This window comes from Fonsecaea multimorphosa (genome assembly GCF_000836435.1).
Source record: "Fonsecaea multimorphosa CBS 102226 unplaced genomic scaffold supercont1.2, whole genome shotgun sequence".
In the NCBI taxonomy this organism is placed as follows: Eukaryota; Fungi; Ascomycota; class Eurotiomycetes; order Chaetothyriales; family Herpotrichiellaceae; genus Fonsecaea; species Fonsecaea multimorphosa.
The window spans coordinates 440,333-458,007 of NW_015971636.1; the positions used below are offsets into that span (position 1 = coordinate 440,333).

The 17,675-nt window shown below is 51.8% G+C and overlaps 6 protein-coding genes across 6 annotated transcripts; 5 read left to right on the forward strand and 1 right to left on the reverse strand.

The window, feature by feature from the left end:
* Positions 1 to 662: 662 nt before the first annotated feature.
* Positions 663 to 2,903, forward strand: Z520_01108 (uncharacterized protein; the record flags this gene model as incomplete). The annotated part of the gene is made up of 1 exon (XM_016771626.1): positions 663 to 2,903. One exon carries the CDS (start codon positions 663 to 665, stop codon positions 2,901 to 2,903), a length of 2,241 nt encoding a protein of 746 aa, XP_016636765.1.
* Positions 2,904 to 3,546: 643 nt separating this feature from the next.
* Positions 3,547 to 4,028, forward strand: Z520_01109 (60S ribosomal protein L27a; the record flags this gene model as incomplete). Its single annotated transcript, XM_016771627.1, has 3 exons — positions 3,547 to 3,566; positions 3,675 to 3,753; positions 3,810 to 4,028. The coding sequence occupies 3 exons, from the start codon at positions 3,547 to 3,549 to the stop codon at positions 4,026 to 4,028; spliced, it is 318 nt and encodes a 105-aa protein (XP_016636766.1).
* A 655-nt stretch (positions 4,029 to 4,683) lies between these two features.
* On the forward strand, positions 4,684 to 6,483 carry Z520_01110 (uncharacterized protein; the record flags this gene model as incomplete). The annotated part of the gene is made up of 1 exon (XM_016771628.1): positions 4,684 to 6,483. The coding sequence occupies one exon, from the start codon at positions 4,684 to 4,686 to the stop codon at positions 6,481 to 6,483; it is 1,800 nt and encodes a 599-aa protein (XP_016636767.1).
* Positions 6,484 to 6,960: 477 nt separating this feature from the next.
* Positions 6,961 to 9,213, reverse strand: Z520_01111 (uncharacterized protein; the record flags this gene model as incomplete). Its single annotated transcript, XM_016771629.1, has 3 exons — positions 6,961 to 8,851; positions 8,910 to 9,117; positions 9,183 to 9,213. 3 exons carry the CDS (start codon positions 9,211 to 9,213, stop codon positions 6,961 to 6,963), a joined length of 2,130 nt encoding a protein of 709 aa, XP_016636768.1.
* Positions 9,214 to 10,603: 1,390 nt separating this feature from the next.
* Z520_01112 (uncharacterized protein) lies at positions 10,604 to 14,524 on the forward strand (the record flags this gene model as incomplete). Its single annotated transcript, XM_016771630.1, has 5 exons — positions 10,604 to 11,191; positions 11,245 to 11,350; positions 11,405 to 12,107; positions 12,448 to 12,550; positions 12,602 to 14,524. The coding sequence occupies 5 exons, from the start codon at positions 10,604 to 10,606 to the stop codon at positions 14,522 to 14,524; spliced, it is 3,423 nt and encodes a 1,140-aa protein (XP_016636769.1).
* An 846-nt stretch (positions 14,525 to 15,370) lies between these two features.
* Z520_01113 (ATPase get3) lies at positions 15,371 to 16,405 on the forward strand (the record flags this gene model as incomplete). The annotated part of the gene is made up of 2 exons (XM_016771631.1): positions 15,371 to 15,763; positions 15,812 to 16,405. The coding sequence occupies 2 exons, from the start codon at positions 15,371 to 15,373 to the stop codon at positions 16,403 to 16,405; spliced, it is 987 nt and encodes a 328-aa protein (XP_016636770.1).
* Between the last annotated feature and the right edge of the window lie 1,270 nt (positions 16,406 to 17,675).

The following is a 17,675-nucleotide window of genomic DNA, read 5'->3' on the forward strand; positions in this document are numbered from 1 at the left end:
AGGAGAAAGACAGCCCCCGAACAAGTGGGTGGGGGGCTTGTGCATGTAACTGTCACTCCTCTTCGGGCTCTTGTGTGGGTACACGGGTACTTGCGCAGTAGCTCACTATCCACCAACGTACTAGGTACTCGGTACAGTAGGTGAATATAATATGATTCTCACTGCCAACCCAGAGGCCTGATTTATCCTTTGCCCCAGTTGGCAATTTGCTAGGACGTGGCTTACTCCTCGAATCTACAAAATACTAAATCCTTCCTCTGGACAACGCAGCGAAGCTTTCCAGAAAGGAAAGTTCGCAATGGACCGCTTTGAATGTGACCCCTACAGCCAGTGACGGCGAGACCTTCGCGCCCTGTTGTCAACGACCACAGTCCGTGGGGATGGCAACCAAGCGCCACTCTCTCTTCTAACCCGCCGTTGTCCTTTTCAATCCCGTTCGCTCTCCTGCATTGCCCTTACATACTGTCTGTTGCCGCCGAGCTCGTTGTCACGATGGCTCGAATGATTGTGGTTGAATAGGCGCTGGAAAGTTAACCGCCCAAGCACGGTCTCACGATTCTCGCCATGCTGTCCAAGCCAATCACGAAGTCTCATGAAACGACCATGGTCGGGTTATGTCGAGGTAAGGATGTCCCCTGCATATACGTCGACGATGCATCGAGATGTCGTTTGAGCCCAGGCCACCTTCTCTTCCCCTGGAGCATAGAGAAAAGGCCGCCGTTTTCTCCAGCTTCATGTTCAGTCAAAATCTTCAGAGACGTGCCCCAAAACAACAGGTCAACATGAAGAACACAAAACCAGACAATCTAGACTGCCCTCAAACATCTCCACGAAGACCCAAGAGACTGACGCCACTGGCGTTTCACCACCTCTACAGGCAACAACGGATAGGCACACTGAAGTTCGAAGAGTTGGATTTCGATATCGAGAAACCCAAGCTTGTTCCCAGCAGCGATACCTCGCTATCGAGAGAGTCGTCCTTCAATTCCTTGCGAAGCCAGAAGTCTAGTGGAAAATCTGCCCATTTTGGCTTCTGGTGGACGATTGCCATTGTTGGCCTGCCCATTCCTTTTTTCACTGCCACTATCCTCGCGTTCGTATTTGTTTTCAGAGTACCAAACGATACTACCCACCCGCTCAGCGCCATCAAAACAACAAGTGTCGACAGTCAATCCATCCTTGTCGACTTCTCAGCTACCAGATTAACATTCATTGCATCTTGGAGCAGCACCCTCGCTCCTATGCTGCTCGGAAGCTTGATGGCACTTTGGCACATTCCTACAGCTTGCAGACTGGCATCAGCAACGGCGCAAAACGATATCCATGAGCTCCCTACTCCGCATCAACTTAGCATGCTGATTGGCCTTTCGAACGGTTCTTTCGAGGAGCTTCGAAAATACTTCGTGTACCGGTTAAGCAAAGTCAAAGCACACCAATCCAGTCTCTTGACTCGCTCGGCGGTTGTCCTCGTCATCGCCTCACTGTTTGCATTTTTCATCTTCTGTGCCGATACGGCCATCCATACATTTACTTCCACAGTACCTTACAGCAAGGTTAAACTGCAGACGCCATCGTCGAACGCTTTCGGCCGCGGGTTGATCAGTCAGTGCATTGATTTTGATCGCAAGGCGAATCAGGGTTTTCCATGTACAGTCATCGCTGATGCCACCGTCGGAGCAAATATCATGGCTCGAAATTCAGGAGAAGTCATCTCTCTCCAACAGAATGTTTCTTCCGATAACAGTATCTGGACGGTTCAGGACCAGAGGCTCAAGCATGGAGATCTTCTCGTTCTGATGCCCCAGGTTGCAGACACTCCCGCAAATGTCGACTATCACGCAACGACAGTCGGTGTCTCTACCCAATGCGTTCCGTCATCCAGCAGATGCGACGTCAGGATGTCAGGCAACCCGACTGACGAATCCAGCTATGTCGTCTTCAATTGCACGGAGAATTTTCGCGGAGTATTGGGCGCCGACCCTAGTATTTCGAACGATACACTTCTCTGGACACATACTGATGCCACTACGCCCGATTTCAACTTCAAATACGACAGAAATTTTCAGTATGCGTATTTCTCTGATGCCCAGCTGAACACAATCTATAACTCAATCGGTGGCAATGCAACCAATGGTGGTGCCTCTGGGGAGCTTGCACTACCGGATGACCAGCTTATAAATCCCATATTTCTTGCGGTTGCCGGACTTGTCCCAGTTTCAAATGGACCAGCAGGAGAAAGTCTGAGCAAAGACAGAAATTTGCTGTCCATAGGTGGTGCATTTGTTGCGTACACCCTGAATTGCTCAGTGACATCCTATGATGTCGCTTATGACTGGATCAACGGCTCCATCAACTCTTTCAACTTCTCCCAAACCCGAAACGGCAGCATTCTCGAACTTGCCCACGGCATGCAAGCAACAGGAATGCCGGCTCTCTCGCAGGCCCAGAGCCTTGCCAGCTTATCAGCTTCGGCCGAAGCTCTTGGACATAGTTTCGCAAATCAGCATTCGGAGAACTCGTTGACGTTGATCGCAAGTGTCATGTCGCCCAGGATGGACTCCGCCGAAGCCATACGTGAGGATCTCTTGGTTGCGAAGATCAGTGTCGCCCCCTTCGGCTTCCTTGTCGGTAGCAATCTTCTCTACACTATATTTGGAGTCGTACTTATCATACGTGCTTGGAGGCTGAATTCCCCGGATACAAGAGACATGGTCGCTCGCATGAGTCTGGAAGGCCTCTCTGCGATGGCGTTCGAGGATACAATTGAAAAAAGAGTGCGGAGGGTTGAAGATGTCCACGATATGTTTGAAGAGAGTCGAATCGGTGCGTCAAGCCGGCAAGTTGGGCTCAAGGCCTATCAAGGTGGTGGGCATGTTATGTTCGTCGAGCAGCCTCGACTATGACTGCGAGTAACGCTATATTGTATAAACACTGTAAAGATAGATCTGTAGGTATATACCTGGTATGAAGTGCTCTGATTCCATTCTAAAAATGGGCGTCTATTCTGCGAGTGAGGCTTTCGTGCCGGCAGAACTTCGGTGAAATCCTCGCCAAGATTTATGTGCGCTAACCCTTTTCCGGAGACCGCACATTTTCTTGAACTTCCCTCCAGCATCAACGTCTGATTCCAATCAACGACAACTTCAGTCTCGACGCCGCCAAAATGCCCACGAGACTGACGAAGACGAGAAAACAGTGAGTATACTCCTTCAAATCTCTCACTCTGTCAACGGTGCGAATGTCGCCCTGCGCAAGCCGATCGAGTCGTTTGAGTCGCTCGACTACGAAACCAAACTTCAACTCTCGATGCTGCAATGACCAGATAAGCCATCGCACAAGTTGAACACACCAAATACACCCGATTTTCCTCTCCGCAAACAGCGCACATTTATTCATCCGTGACGTCGGTCAAGTTGAGGGACACGGCTAACATTTGAATTCTTCAGCCGCGGCCATGTGTCCGCTGGTCACGGTCGTATAGGAAAGCACCGAAAGCATCCTGGTGGTCGTGGTCTTGCTGGTGGTCAACATCATCACAGAACAAACATGGATAAATACCATCCTGGGTACGTCTGCTACTTGGAAAGTTCAAGGCTACGGAGGGCTGGTCTTGCTGGATCAACCCTGCCCATGCTGGATATTTGTGGGTAGAGGAGTGCTAACGGATGAAATAGTTACTTCGGTAAGGTCGGTATGAGACACTTCCACCTGCTCAGAAACCACTACTGGAAACCCTCCATCAACCTCGACAAGGTCAGGACCTGATCCATCATTTACATTGGAAACAAGAACCTAACGTTTGCTCATAGCTCTGGTCATTGGTCCCTGAGAAGACCCGCGAAGCCTATGTCTCTGGCGAGAAGACCGATACCGCTCCTGTCCTTGACCTCCTCCCCCTCGGATACTCCAAAGTCCTCGGAAAGGGCCGCATTCCCAAGATTCCCATTGTTGTAAGAGCAAGGTGGTTCAGCAAGGAGGCCGAACGAAAGATCAAGGAGGCCGGTGGTGTTGTCGAGTTGGTAGCATGAGCGGCGTCTCCTGTTTATCGGTGGTATGGCATGCTCGAAGAGGGAAGGCGAGTTTGGTACGGTCAAACAACGAGGTATCCAAAAACCTTACTGCCAAAAGAGCGAAGACAACAGTCGGCTCGGGCCTGCAGTATCGGATGCAAAATCTACGGAAATTGTCTCATCGAGAAGAGGCGCCGTGGGGTTTGAAAAAGTGGCATTAGAAACAGACGAGTCTTGAGGAGATCGAGATGATTTCCATTCAATGCAGCCACGTCGGTTTCACCTATGATCGTGATGATGCAGGAAGAGACAAAATCCATTGCAACGTTCTTCCATGAAACTACCCTCAAAAGGCACATAATTTTGTCCTCCTCACTACCCGCTTTGCTCATCCGCAGGCCCAGACTAATTCTTGGGCGGAGTAAGAAATGTAACGAGCACAATTTGATCTAGGTCCGCTTTGGCCTAGCATGCGCCTAGGTCAACTTGGCAGATTTGCCCATTTTCTCTTTCTTGTCCCCGTGGGCGCGCGTCATTGGCGACGCGTCTCGAGCGTGTCGTAGCGAGAACCTCGTATCTGTCGCACTCCGCATTCCCCGTTGAAGTACCGAATGTTCAATGGGCTGACGGAATGGCCCATCGCTGAATCTACGCTACAACCCTTGGAGCCACTATGGACACATTGATTCCTCTACTTGACACACCCAAACGAGCATCTTTGCAGTCTCAAGCAGACTCACTTCGCATCGACTTGAAAGGATACGAACGGACCTTCGCCGCGAGAAATGGCGGCCGCAAGCCAGACAAGGGTGATATAAAAGCCGACCTGGTCATTGCAGCGAAGTACAAAGAGTATAACCGAGTGCGCGATGTTCTCGCGGGGAAACGCAGCATTGATCTATTGAACACACCCCGCCGACATCAGAGTACTCGAAGGCACGGACGATCAGACAGTGCGATTAGCCTGACACCTCATCGGGTCCAAAAGAGCTTTTCTCCCTCTAAGTCACTATCCCATCCCAACGACATCGATCCTTATGACCCTCCCTCATCGATATCACCAAAAGTGTTACCCAAGGCCATTGGACCAACTCCGCGAAGAGATGGAACAGTGCTGGGCATATTCGATTTGCTCCCTAATACGGTCTCAAAGAAAAGTGTCGAAAGCACACCGGGAAGCAGAAAGAGAAAGGCCGACGCACTCTACGATGGAGCTGGCGACAATGACTCGCGACCCTTACCGGTGACCCAAACCCCAAGCCAGAAACCCAGGCAATCGAGCTATCCTGGGGGTGCAGGTCTCCAGGCCACCACGCCATCATCAAGGGTGTCCGCTAGCAAGCGTATGCACTCTAAGACCCCGATAAGCGAAGGCAAAAAGTTCATGCTCGACCACTTCTTCGCAACCCCAAGTGCCGTCAGATTTGCAACCATGATCGGTGACGATGATGACGCCGATGCTCCAGTAGAGAGCAAGACTCCGCTTCGAGATTTTGTCCTCAAGACTACTCCTGCAAAAGCTATTGAGACGGACAAAGGACTTGTGGCTGCGACTGCGAATGGCAACGACTCCACCCCTCCATATCTAAAGCGTTCGTTCTCATTCAAAGAACGGCTTTTCGCTGCTTCTGGAGCTGGAGCCTCTGCCAGCAAGTCAAGCCCGACGTCCACTAGAACCGGCCCACGACGAAGCCTAGGATTTGGCAAGCCTGGGCCGAAGCCCTTGAGTCAAATGATAGCGGATCTGGAGCAGAGTAAACAAGAGACACAGCAGCTAAGCAACGATGACAATGAAGATGACCTCGATGCCTTGAGGGAAATGGAAGCTAACGAAGTCAATGTTCTTGTCAACGATAGCCAGAAGACAGCGGATGGAATCCTCATGGCGGAGATCGCAGGAGAGGAGCCAGCGCCCAAGGTATGGAAGAAGAAGGGCCAGAAACGGACGACAAGGAGAGTCATTATGAGGCCAGTAAAGATGAAACCGGCAGCGGCACCCAAGTTTGTCGCTGATGACGAGGATGAGGATGAGCACGACGCTCAGGATATCGACCAGAAAGAAAGCGAAGACGAATTGGCCCTCGCCCTTGAGGATGCTGGCGGCTCACGCGACGGCTTGGATATGGAGGATCTCACAGCCGAAAACGAGGAAGCAGATGATGACGGGCTTCATGACCCAGACGCATCTGACGAGGCAGACGAATTCGTACCCAGAAACGACCCGCCCGCCAACAGGAGAAAGGTGATATCGAAGTCGAAACCGGCGTCTTCGACCAAACCGAAAGCCTCGAGGAAACACCCTGCCAACCGCACTAGCGGCCAGGGCGAAGAGACGATGACGAGAAAAACGACAACGACGCGCAAAATCAACCCGAACGCCTACTCGCACATGAACTTCCGGAGCCTGAAGATCAAGAACAAAAACTCGCGGGCGAAGAGAGCTGGAGGCAGATTCTCCAGAGGTAGAAGGTGAAAGTTGAGGAGGAGGATCGCAGCATAGCGCCGCACGATCCGTTTTCCGGCAACTTTTTGTTTGGCCCCTTGGGGCCTCCAGAAGCCCCCTTGGCTGGATCATGTTAATCTACGACGGGTCATGAAACTTTTGCATTGTTGATGGTTGATGGTTAATGATTGATTCATGACGTTTGGGACCTCGAAGGAATAAGTTTTCGGCTGGCCCAGTTCGTGTATACTGGACAGTCGTGATCAGGGAATAGATATGTATGTGTCCCGAGGTGTGCCGTGGAAGGTACCTGGGTACTTAAGTAGATGGAATGACAGCAAAGTCGTTCACTGTCCCAGCTTTTGAGATTCCCCTTTGATGGCATCCCACTACTCGTATTTGCAAGTTCTACTACTGTAAAGTCGCTTCCATCGAGGTCACTTTCATGATATACGCGGACAAAATGGTGCGAATGGCCTGGATACACTCGCTTATTTTCTCTGTCCCTTAGAGTTCTTTCCCTAATCTCACCAACTCGGACAGAAAGTCCTCTCCATTGACCAACTCGGTGCTCCCGTAGACGACTCTCCTCGTCCGCGGCGCACTTGCGCCTACTCCTCCGCCGCCACCACCACCGGCAGTCCCTAACCCACTTGTCCGCTTGACCCATTCCTGTAGATTGCCGTATTCATCCATACTGCCTCCTCCGACAGTGAAGACGATTGCCTCCGTATACCCCTGTCTCCTCTGGCCAAAGCTGGGATTCACACCTGCGCCACCACCGGGGCCTGCCTTACCATCTCTTGATCCCGGCGGATTCGAGCCGCCGCTCGCCGTCCCAGGAATACCCCTCGCATGCGCACTCCTCGGGTCGAAATACAGATATCCCTCCGTCATGGCGATCGCGCTGGAACTCGCGGCGGGAGGATCCATGATTGACTCGACAATCTTGGTCACAGTGAGATCCCTGTTTGCTGGTAGGAAATTCTTCACTCCGGACACGAGGGCTTCAAGGTTTACGTTACTGAACGTGTTTCCGAGGGCAGTGGAGGAGAGCTTTTCGGTGAAATTTTTGGAGAGGGAGGAGAGGCCTCCAAATAAGGGTGCCTGGGAAGATGGTTGATTCTGAGATGGTGCTGCGGAGCTCATCATTGTCCCTCGTGTTTCCAGACGCACGTTGGAGATATGTTTGATTGCTGTCACGGCATCTCCCACTCCAGCAGTTGTGAGTGCAGACTCGAATTCCGAAAGCTCCGATTTTGAGGGTTCCCTGTCAACGCTGAGATACCAGATGATAAATATTCGTAACTTGTCTAATGGGTTGTTACCCTTGTCGTCCGATTTGATGAGAGCGAGCATTTGATCGGCGGTTTGTTTGGTAACGGTCTCTTCTAGCTGGAAGAAGTTGTCGAGTTGGCGGTCCTTGATGCCCTTGAGCAGCGCGGTTGCGATGTTCATGTGCATGTCCAGGGTGGCTTTCCGCTCTCGCAGCTCGGGCAACAGTGTTATTGCCGCTTTCAAGTGGGCTGCAGAAGTTGAACTGTCGTTGAGATCTTCGATGCTGTTCACGCCTGTTTTCCTGGTCACCTCTTCTGCGTCGGTTTTGTATTTTGTGAGTTCTTTGTCGATGTCTTCGGCGACTTGAGGGAAGGGAGCGCTCGCATTACGCGCCCAGAAGAAGTCGCTTGCATTAAGGTCATACGCTCGGGGTTTTGCGGTCGGGTCGCCCTCGTCTGCAACATCTACCGTAATCCGATTGAGGTGCATTTTCAAGACATCGTGAACCAAGGACTGGTAGGTCCACGAATGAGACAGCATCGGGACCAGATCGATATTCCGGTCTAGGATTATGAGAACCGGTCTTGAGGGCGCGGAGTATAGATTGGCGGAGGAGCCTTTTGCTGAGAACAAGTTGTCTTTGGAGTTGAGGACATGATCTCTTAGTTTTCGGTCCAGTTTCGTTGCAATCATTTTGGCCAGTTCTGTCTGGGGACATCGTATTATGGGCACTGATCCCATTGTCACACTGACACTGAATAGCCCGCTCACGATCCTGTCTATAGCTGCATCCTGGACCTCAGCTTCTGCTTTGGCACTATTAAATGTCCAATAGGACTCTTTTCCCATTGCCAGGCTGAACAAGTCTGGTTCGGCAACAACGAAATTTAGGTATTGGTCATAGACTTGGGCGATGGAGTCTGCTGTATTTGTGGAGGCGATCTGGGCGGCGAATTCTTCGAGTAATGGTCGAGAAATCGAGGAGATGAAGTTGACATAGGCTGGGGAGTATAACCCTCGGGCGAGGTCGGAGCATATGAGCTGTATATTGGCCAGAGTAGGCTCGACGAGGTACAGGACAGGAACATCTGGGATGGGATAGCGAGGAGAGTTTATGCTTCTGTGGACGGATCAGTGGTTGCTCTGTCGCAGGCCATCGTGTTTGTTTGCAAACTGACAGGTGTATTGTTACTCCTTTGCTCCGCAGGTCATTTACCCGCAAGACGCTGCTGATTATATCCCGTCCAAGATTGTCAAATACAAGAACTTTCCATATAGGTTCTCCATCCTCGTTGAGGAGTGAAGCCGCTTGTGGGCTGGCCGTGGTCTCGCCATTTGAGGCAGACGAATGGTCGTGGTTCAGGCTCAGGATGCGTTCAATAGAGGCTGGGATGTATGAGCAACTTGAAAATGTAGACAAATCGTTCTGAAGGAGTACTTGCCTATCTGACGGTCCCGCAGAGTCTGGGTGCGGGATGCCATGATGGTCGAGGATGAAGGTCCGCAGATGGTAGGTTTGGATGGAGTTGTTGAAGGCCGGCTTTCATCTTGATCTCGAGGTGACGGGGTCTAACAAGGACGACATTGCATCATGGAGAAGCACACATGGACAAGATAGCAACTGGACTGACTTTTGTCTGCACACAAAGAGGTTCCCTGCACCAAAGAGGCCTCTACAAGCATATGGTCCGAGGGCGCTCTAACAAAAAGTGGCCGCTACTGCGCATTACGGTGGCATCCAGGCGCCAGTCCCAAACCGGCTTAGGCTGCAACCTGCGGCGGCGCTTCAATCTCAGAGAGTCAGGACCCAGCGAGCCAGGACCGTTAAACTGGCCCTCGCCTTCCATCTCTCCCTCTCACTTCACTTCCTGCTCCTCATTCCTTCATCACCCAAACACTTTATCCACGATAACCCTTCCTTCACTCCTTTTTCAATCTGTAATCTTGTTCCTCGGCACACTCAGACAGTGCTCTGTAATAAGTGACATTGAATGGTTCTCCATTTGGCATCACCGCATGGGCTGGAGTCGGGACGTGTTGAAGTTGGCGTGACTGTGGCGCGTTCGCTCATCATCTAATATTGATTTGAATCCGCCCAAACCACGTCTCTTTGAGCCTCTTTTGTGTACAGCTCATCAGTGACGGGTGGATTGAGTGCATTAGTGCTTGTTTTCCTTCAGACTGGTCCATACTAGAGGAGAGCGTTCTGGGTGCAAGGTTGAGGTGAAGGTTGGCCTTTGGCCTTTGTTTGCACGGTTCGAAGTGCAGGCAAATCCAAGAAAGAAGGGTCCCTATTTTGCCTGTCTTGGGGCGGTGGTTGCAGGCACAGTCAAGCCTAAGGCCAAGGGCGCAGGCGGCAGGGCGGCCCTTAACAGAAAACAGTCGACCTCCCCAAAAAAACAAAATCATCGCGTTTTCCAGCCTGAGAGAGACTGGACTGAACAGCACGAAAAGCAAAAAATAACACTAACCCCTGTGTACCTGGGAACGCCAATTTAATTCTACGGTCTCTACTGCTACTACCGAGTCCTGCTTGGGATTGACGGGAGTACCAAGTACATCACAAAAAGGCCTCACAGGCTCACTGAGTCACTTGCGGTGGCCAGTCCGGCAGTCGCCGCAACTTCCACTTCCTTACCTTCTATGCAGCCGAGCGCTTTTTGTGGCCTGTGAGTGGCAACTTTTTCTCGGCATAAGCCCCAAACTTTTGCACCCTGCCACTACGACGCAGCGACTCCTCCGGGCCCCTCGACGCCTATTATTTTTGTCGCAATTGGGTTTTGGTCAGACCGGCTCTTTTCGCGTGACGTTGAGCACGTGACCCAACTTCCTAGACTCCCTTGTCTCTTGATGGTGGTCGATCCCCATCGCCATGGACCCCTCCACCAATTCTTCACTCAACGGCGCGCAGCATGCAAAAGGTCAATCGTACGGCTTACTCGACGGCATCCAGGCGTATGCGGGCCCCGATAGTCTGCAAAATGGAGAAGATTTGTCTCGTTTCTTTGACCCCGAGCTGTTCGATTCCACCACCCTTGGCAGCAGTTATGTCCAGCCCTCGTTGTCAATGTCACAGGACTACGATCCCAACGCCGGTCGACAGTCGGGAACACCAGATGTACAACAGTACAATGTTCCCCAGCGAGCCTTCTCCCACCATCAGTTCCCTCAGCCATTCTACGACTCGCGCCAGATGAGCCAACCCAACTACGACCCTCGATTCTATCCGCGACCCTCTCCTTCACCCGTGGGGTTTGATAGCGGTTATTCATATCAGTCTCGGATAGGCTACCCAAACCAGCAGTTCGGCGGCCATCAGCTGAACATGCAACGACTTACTCCTACCCCTTCGCAGAATTATCCTTCCAGACAGCAACAACCACAACAACAACAACCGCAGCCACAACATTCAACCTTTGTCAACATTGGTCCACGACCTACACAACTGTCACACGGCCAGGTAAGGGACTAACCCGATGTCTTAACCTCTCACGTTGTCTAACACTGGCCTAGAGCAATGACATGATGCGCTTCGGGGCCTTCCAAGATCAAAACCACCAGTCCTCAAATCATTTTGTGGATCCTTCCCTGTTGAATGCAACTCAGATGATGCATCCAAGTAAGGAAATCCACTACATCCTCGTAGAATCATTCGCTGATAGTGTTCTGGCAGATAGCAACCATGCCTTCCAGACACAGCAACCTTTCATAGCAGCTTCGTATTTCAAGACTGGTTCAACAGTGGATCCGAGATCATTGCAAGAAGGTCAGCCGATGCAGGCGATGCCGCCGGCCCCGTCACAAACACCACGCTCAGGTACTGAAATTAATTCACCTCATCAGCGAGAGCTAACGTGGGCAGGGGTTGCTATTCAGCCAAAGCCGGAACAAGATGCGAGGGCGACAGCTACGAAAGCCCAAGATGCGCCCAAGAGCAAAAAGGGTCGGCCGAAAAAAGATGCATCTGTGAAGCCTGACGGACACCCCTCAGGATCTGAGACAGATTCCGATGACGACTTGGAGATCGAGGATGAGGAGCCTCCAGAAATGACTCCGGCCTTACTGAGCGTATCCATGCCAACCGATGAACGAGGAAAAGCTCTTTATAATGCAGTGCAAGCTGTTTGGAGCCCCCGCAACAAATCGGCTTCTCCTGAGAAGATCCGTGGTGGCATTGCTGACTTTGGTGATGTCGTACGAGGCTTGCGAGACGCTTGGAAAACGAAGAATGAAAGTCTGAGAAAGGCAGAGCTTCCTGATTCTCCCACAGCCGCAGATGCTCCGAGGTTAAAGGAAGAAGTTGCGCGCTATCGCCAAGTCATGGAAAATGTCATGATGAGGTCTTTGCTGTATGGCCATCCAGCCATTGTCAATAGGTATGTTGTCTTCCCCACCACCCTGCCGTACCCGCGCTTGTTTTCACCTCGTGAACTCCGCTGCGAGATGGCCTTGTGTGGTCCAGACTCGTTCTTCCATAGACACAAGGCTTTTGGCTTCTTCTGTCTTTATTGCAATCGGAGCTCGTTGTCTTATGTCCGGAATCCACGGGCATGGATGTGCTCGTCACTTTTGCATAATGGTTGTATCCATAGCTCTACATCCATAGATAGTCTACAAGCCGCCTCATTTCGTGATCTATTTCGTACGCCCGTGGGACGGCCATGGCATATTTGTCCTTCGATCACATCTAATAACATCTACTAATAATCCCTATAGACTAGGTGAAAACCAGTTCACAATGTCAGCCTTGTACTCGTTCATGCTCGACAGATTCAACGCAGCCGATTACGATAGTGCTCTTGTCAGCTCTATCCTCAAGGTAAGAGGAATCCTTCCCCTTTGCTGCTCCCTGCTCATTGTGTTGGACTAGTTTGTTGTCAAGTTTGGCACGCTTGATACGGAAATGTTAGAGATGACGAAGCTGTCAAAAATCTTGCAGCGTCTGACCAAGAAAGCCACGAGTGAAGTCAAGACGCTGGCACAGACTGTCCTTGACAATGCTGTCGCGGCTACGGCGAAGAAGACTTCCACCACTCATGACAAGAAAGCCGACAAGCCAACGTCGCCTAAATCTGTTGGGAGTCCAGCAGATGGGACACGAAAGGACGCTGCGACCGGGGTCAAGCGTCTCCGAGAAGGCGATGCGTCTGCTCAGCCGGCTGTGAAAAAGCATCCCAGATTGATCCCGCAGTCCTCGAAACCCCTAGCTCTTCAAAATGCCGAACGTCGAAAGGCGTTGGAAGCAGCACACGCGGCAAAAGCCGGAGAGAAAGCAACCTCTGCGCCAGCGGGAGCAACAGCCAATCCGGCAGCGAAAGCGAAAGTGGCCGTAGCTGCCCCTCCGAAATCATCGATCTTTGCGGCTTTAGCATCGGCTCCTAAAAAGCCAGGCACCTCAAACGCAGAACGAGCCGCTGCAGCTGCTAAAGAGAAGGCTGCCTCAACGGCATCTCCTTCCCCTGCTCTTGCTCAGACAACGAAGAAGTTAAACACAGGCAAAGACTCACCACCGCGAAATGGCGGCTCCGCTCCCGTCACAAAGGCTGCGACCTCGTCGTCCTTTTTGGGTTTGCTGGCTGACATGGAGAAAAAGCCCGAGAAAGAGGCAAAGAAGGAAGACGAAATCCCGAATGAGACCGAGGAGCAAAAGGCCAAGAGACTGAGGAAGGAGACTCGTCGGAAGCTTCGGGTCACCTGGAAGGCAGATGCAGAGCTCGTGGAGACTCGCCTGTTCACCCATGATCCTGACGAAGAGCTTGACCATGGCGACCGTCTAAAACGCGACGCTGGGGACACCGGTCGTGAAGGCGAAGCGCTCAAACTTCACAAGAATCTGGACGATGACGATGACGAAGAAGATGAAGATTCTTTCGAAGAATTTGAGCCGTTTGTGCCGCCATCCGAGGTGGACTTTAGTTACCTTGAAGACGCTTCGCTTGGCGGCGATTCACCACACAAAATCAATTCACCCAAGTTCGGCGGGACTATGAAACCCTCCAGCCCTAGCAGTGAAGCGCAGAATAAGTACGAGCAAGATACACTCATGGCACTCTACACTTCCAAGGCTGAGCGTCCGCCGACTCCAAAGGAGCCAGATGAAACCAAGGAGGATGAAGGCGATTTTGAGCCTGCCGAACCTGACACGCCTTTTGGAGAACCCGGCGAGAAGACACGGCAACGGGAGAAGGAGTATCTGGCACGACAAGTCCGAACGCAACCTGCCACAGATCTTGCGGCTCAGATCCAAGCCATGTCTGCCCCACAGATGTCTCAACAACAGCCAGGAGCCATTCCGCTGGAGCTCCAACGTGCCTTGAGCATGTTGGGTCGGTCGAGTCAACCGACAACTGCGCCGCAAGCTGCACCTGGTGCGAACGTGGATTTGCAAGCAATTCTTCAGACAGTCCTCGGCAATCAATCGCAGGGTCAAAATCAACACCCTCAATACCCAGCCGCTAGCCAGGCGGCGACCCTGGGACCAAATCTAGGGGCACTCTGGGCTTCGATGCAACAAGGCGCTCAAGCCGGAACATCTACCAATGCGCTCCCTCTGGGCTTGGCTGGAAACCCTAACCCTTACGTTGCTAACCTCGACGACGCTTCACGCAAACACGGCCGGAGCGACTCAAATGACAACGACAATGACTATGGCAGAAAAGGTGGGATCAAGAAGAAAAAGGGGGAACCAAAACCATACCTTTACAAGACGCAATCGTGCTCCTTCTGGGAGCAAGGTAAATGTCTAAAGGGCGACGCTTGCACGTATCGTCACGGTGATGAAGATGATCGCTGATAGAGTTGCCTTTCGGCGGATGCTCACACCACTTTCCATTGTACACTACTATCATCTCATGGGGCTATGAATTTTTTTATTGAGCGAATTCGACAGCCGACCCCATCTGTTCCAGCATTTCTCTTTTTCAAAAGCGATTTCAACCTGCAGAGAAACAGGCCAGGCAAGCACGGAGGTGACAATCAGGCATGGTCGGATAGAGGTGGCTTCTCTCATGTTGCTAGGGCGCAGATATACCACTTCTCACCACCACATAGCATTTAAGCTGGAGTCACACTTTTAGCCAGATCCATGGCTCGAGTTCTGGCAGAAAGCTGCCTTCAATCATATTTATTCAGAATTGCGATCCTTTCTTCCTTAGTACCATCACAGACTTGCAACAGCTGATATTGATAATGGGTAGTGAAAGCGCAAGGCTTGGTTGCCAGACGGTGGTGGGCATGCACGGCATGGTACACGAAATACGAGGCATATCAGGCAGTGGGAACTTGGGAAGGAATGACGTGGGACTTGAGGGCAGCACCTGCGGCTTGCGGCCTGCGATTTTCTGGCCACCATCTCCACCTACCTGGGTCACTTTCACCATTAGGTCTGCGTTTTACAGGATTGCTGTCCTTTTCTTCCCCATAGATGATAGAATACCTTACTTCCTTGACATAGATTCCGAAAGCTACTCAGTACTCTTCGAACCAGCCCTTCTACCTCTCCGTGCACCCAGAGTCTTCGGGGAACAGTCGAGAACTGCAGGTGATCTTCTGCACGAGGCAGAAACCAGACCCTTGAGTTACAAGAGCAGGGTCACAACAGGCCAGACGCTGTGAACAAATCCAACTCGCACGCAGAAAGATGTCGACTGCGATCGTCAGCGCCGACGACGACGTCCTCGAGCCTAGCCTCCAAAACCTCATCGACCAGAAGTCGCTACGATGGATTTTCGTGGGTGGAAAGGGCGGTGTAGGCAAGACGACAACGTCGTGTTCGCTGGCAATTCAAATGGCCAAAGCCAGGAAATCGGTGCTCTTGATCTCAACTGATCCGGCTCACAACTTGAGTGACGCCTTCAGCCAGAAGTTTGGCAAAGATGCGAGACTGGTCGAGGGCTTTACAAACCTCAGCGCCATGGAAATTGACCCCAACGGTTCCATCAACGACCTCATCAGCGGCGCCGGGGATGAGGCTCAGGACGCCATGGCAGGACTGGGGGGAATGGGCAACATGATGCAAGATCTGGCTTTTAGCGTACGCACTCTTACATTCCGTTGTGAAGTTAGGCGCTAATCTAGACAGATTCCTGGTGTTGACGAAGCCATGTCCTTTGCCGAAGTGCTCAAGCAAGTCAAATCTCTCTCCTACGAAGTCATCATCTTCGACACGGCTCCCACCGGCCACACTCTTCGCTTCTTACAGTTCCCCACGGTGCTGGAGAAGGCCCTAGCGAAGATCTCTCAACTTTCCACCCAGTTCGGTCCCATGCTGCAATCAGTCATCGGGGCAAGAGGAGGACTTCCTGGCGGTGCATCGCTTGAGGAGTTGACGCAGAAGCTTGAGTCGCTTCGAGAGACCATTGCCGAAGTCAATGGCCAATTCAAGAATCCCGACATGACCACCTTCGTCTGCGTCTGCATCGCCGAGTTCCTCTCATTGTACGAGACGGAGAGAATGATTCAAGAGCTGGCAAATTATCATATCGATACCCACTGCATTGTCGTCAACCAATTGTTGTTCCCGGAGAAGGGCAATGAATGTAAGCAGTGTAACGCGAGGAGGAAGATGCAGAAGAAATACCTCGACCAGATCGAAGAGCTGTATGACGAGTTCAACGTTGTCAAGATGCCCCTCCTCACGGACGAGGTGCGGGGGGTGGAAAAGCTGAAGAGGTGAGCTTTCTCTCTCGCATATTGATGCCATAATCTCAACTACTGACGTTCGCTGGTGTGTTAGTTTCTCAGAGATGCTGATTCATCCATATCAACCACCATCATAAGATCAAGCCGGGATTGGCTGTGATGATGATAGACACAAGCTCCCGTTCCAGCCTCTGCTCCAGGGGCCAGAATAAAAAGCTCAATGCACCCACATTCAGATACGGACCAAATCCCAACATTGATTGAACGCCCAGATGTCTGACACGAGCATCCGCGCCCAACTCGGTAGATGATTCCTCTTCTGATTGATTGCCTGAGGGGTCCAGATGCGTTTGACATGGTCCAAAAGGGTGGTCGAGCCTGATACAATCTAGCCCGTAATACCCCAGTCCTGATCTGCCACGGCTACTCGTCATGCGCCTGACGTACTCTGCATGCTTTGGCCTTGCAGGCCGGTGGGCAATCAAAGGCCTCGTTTGTCAAATGTTATGCAAGCAGTCGACCAGTCCATGGCCACTCATTGGACCCCAAAAGCCGCGGGTTTACTGGCTTTTGCTCGGACGAAAAGACGTGGCCAAGGACTCCAATTCGCTCAGCTCGCTCCAATTCGTTCCAATTCGCCGCCATGTGCCTTACTCATCGCATCAGGGCCCACGAGGTTATCGTCGGGCAGGGCTGGCCGTCGGCTTGGACGTTCCGACTTTCGACTTATGGAATGGGCTGTTGTGGCTGAGCCTCTGAGAACAGAAACTGCACTACCGCTTGCCCTCTACCAATCACCAGCTCCGTCCTCCCGTCTACACATCCTGGTATGGTTCTACAAACCCAAAAGGGAGTATGGTCCAACCAGCCTTGCCCACACGTTCATGGTTCTACGGTATGGGGTACGGGGGTCTGCTGAACTGTAATCTCAAATGCGTCTGTGGTCCCCTTCTCAGTTTAAAAAATGCGAAAGTCCGCCGTCTCTACGAATGTCCGTTTCCTTTGGGCGAGCAAACGCCATATTCGGCCGTACCTGGGGAGGGAGATGCGATATTTACATTGCTCCACGGCCTTACGGTTTTTTCCTTCCAAATTCTCGATCTCGGTATCGTGCTTCCCGACTTGCAGTTTATCCCAGACTTGACCCCCATATGCGTGTTTGATCAACGTGAATATCCCGGATGAAGCATATGCGTCGTCCCCAGCGACAGGATTTATAAACGTGCTCCTTCCCAGAATGTACGACTCTCAGGTGGCAAGCTCACCAATCCATCATCATCTTAGGCTCAATGCAGAAGAGTCTA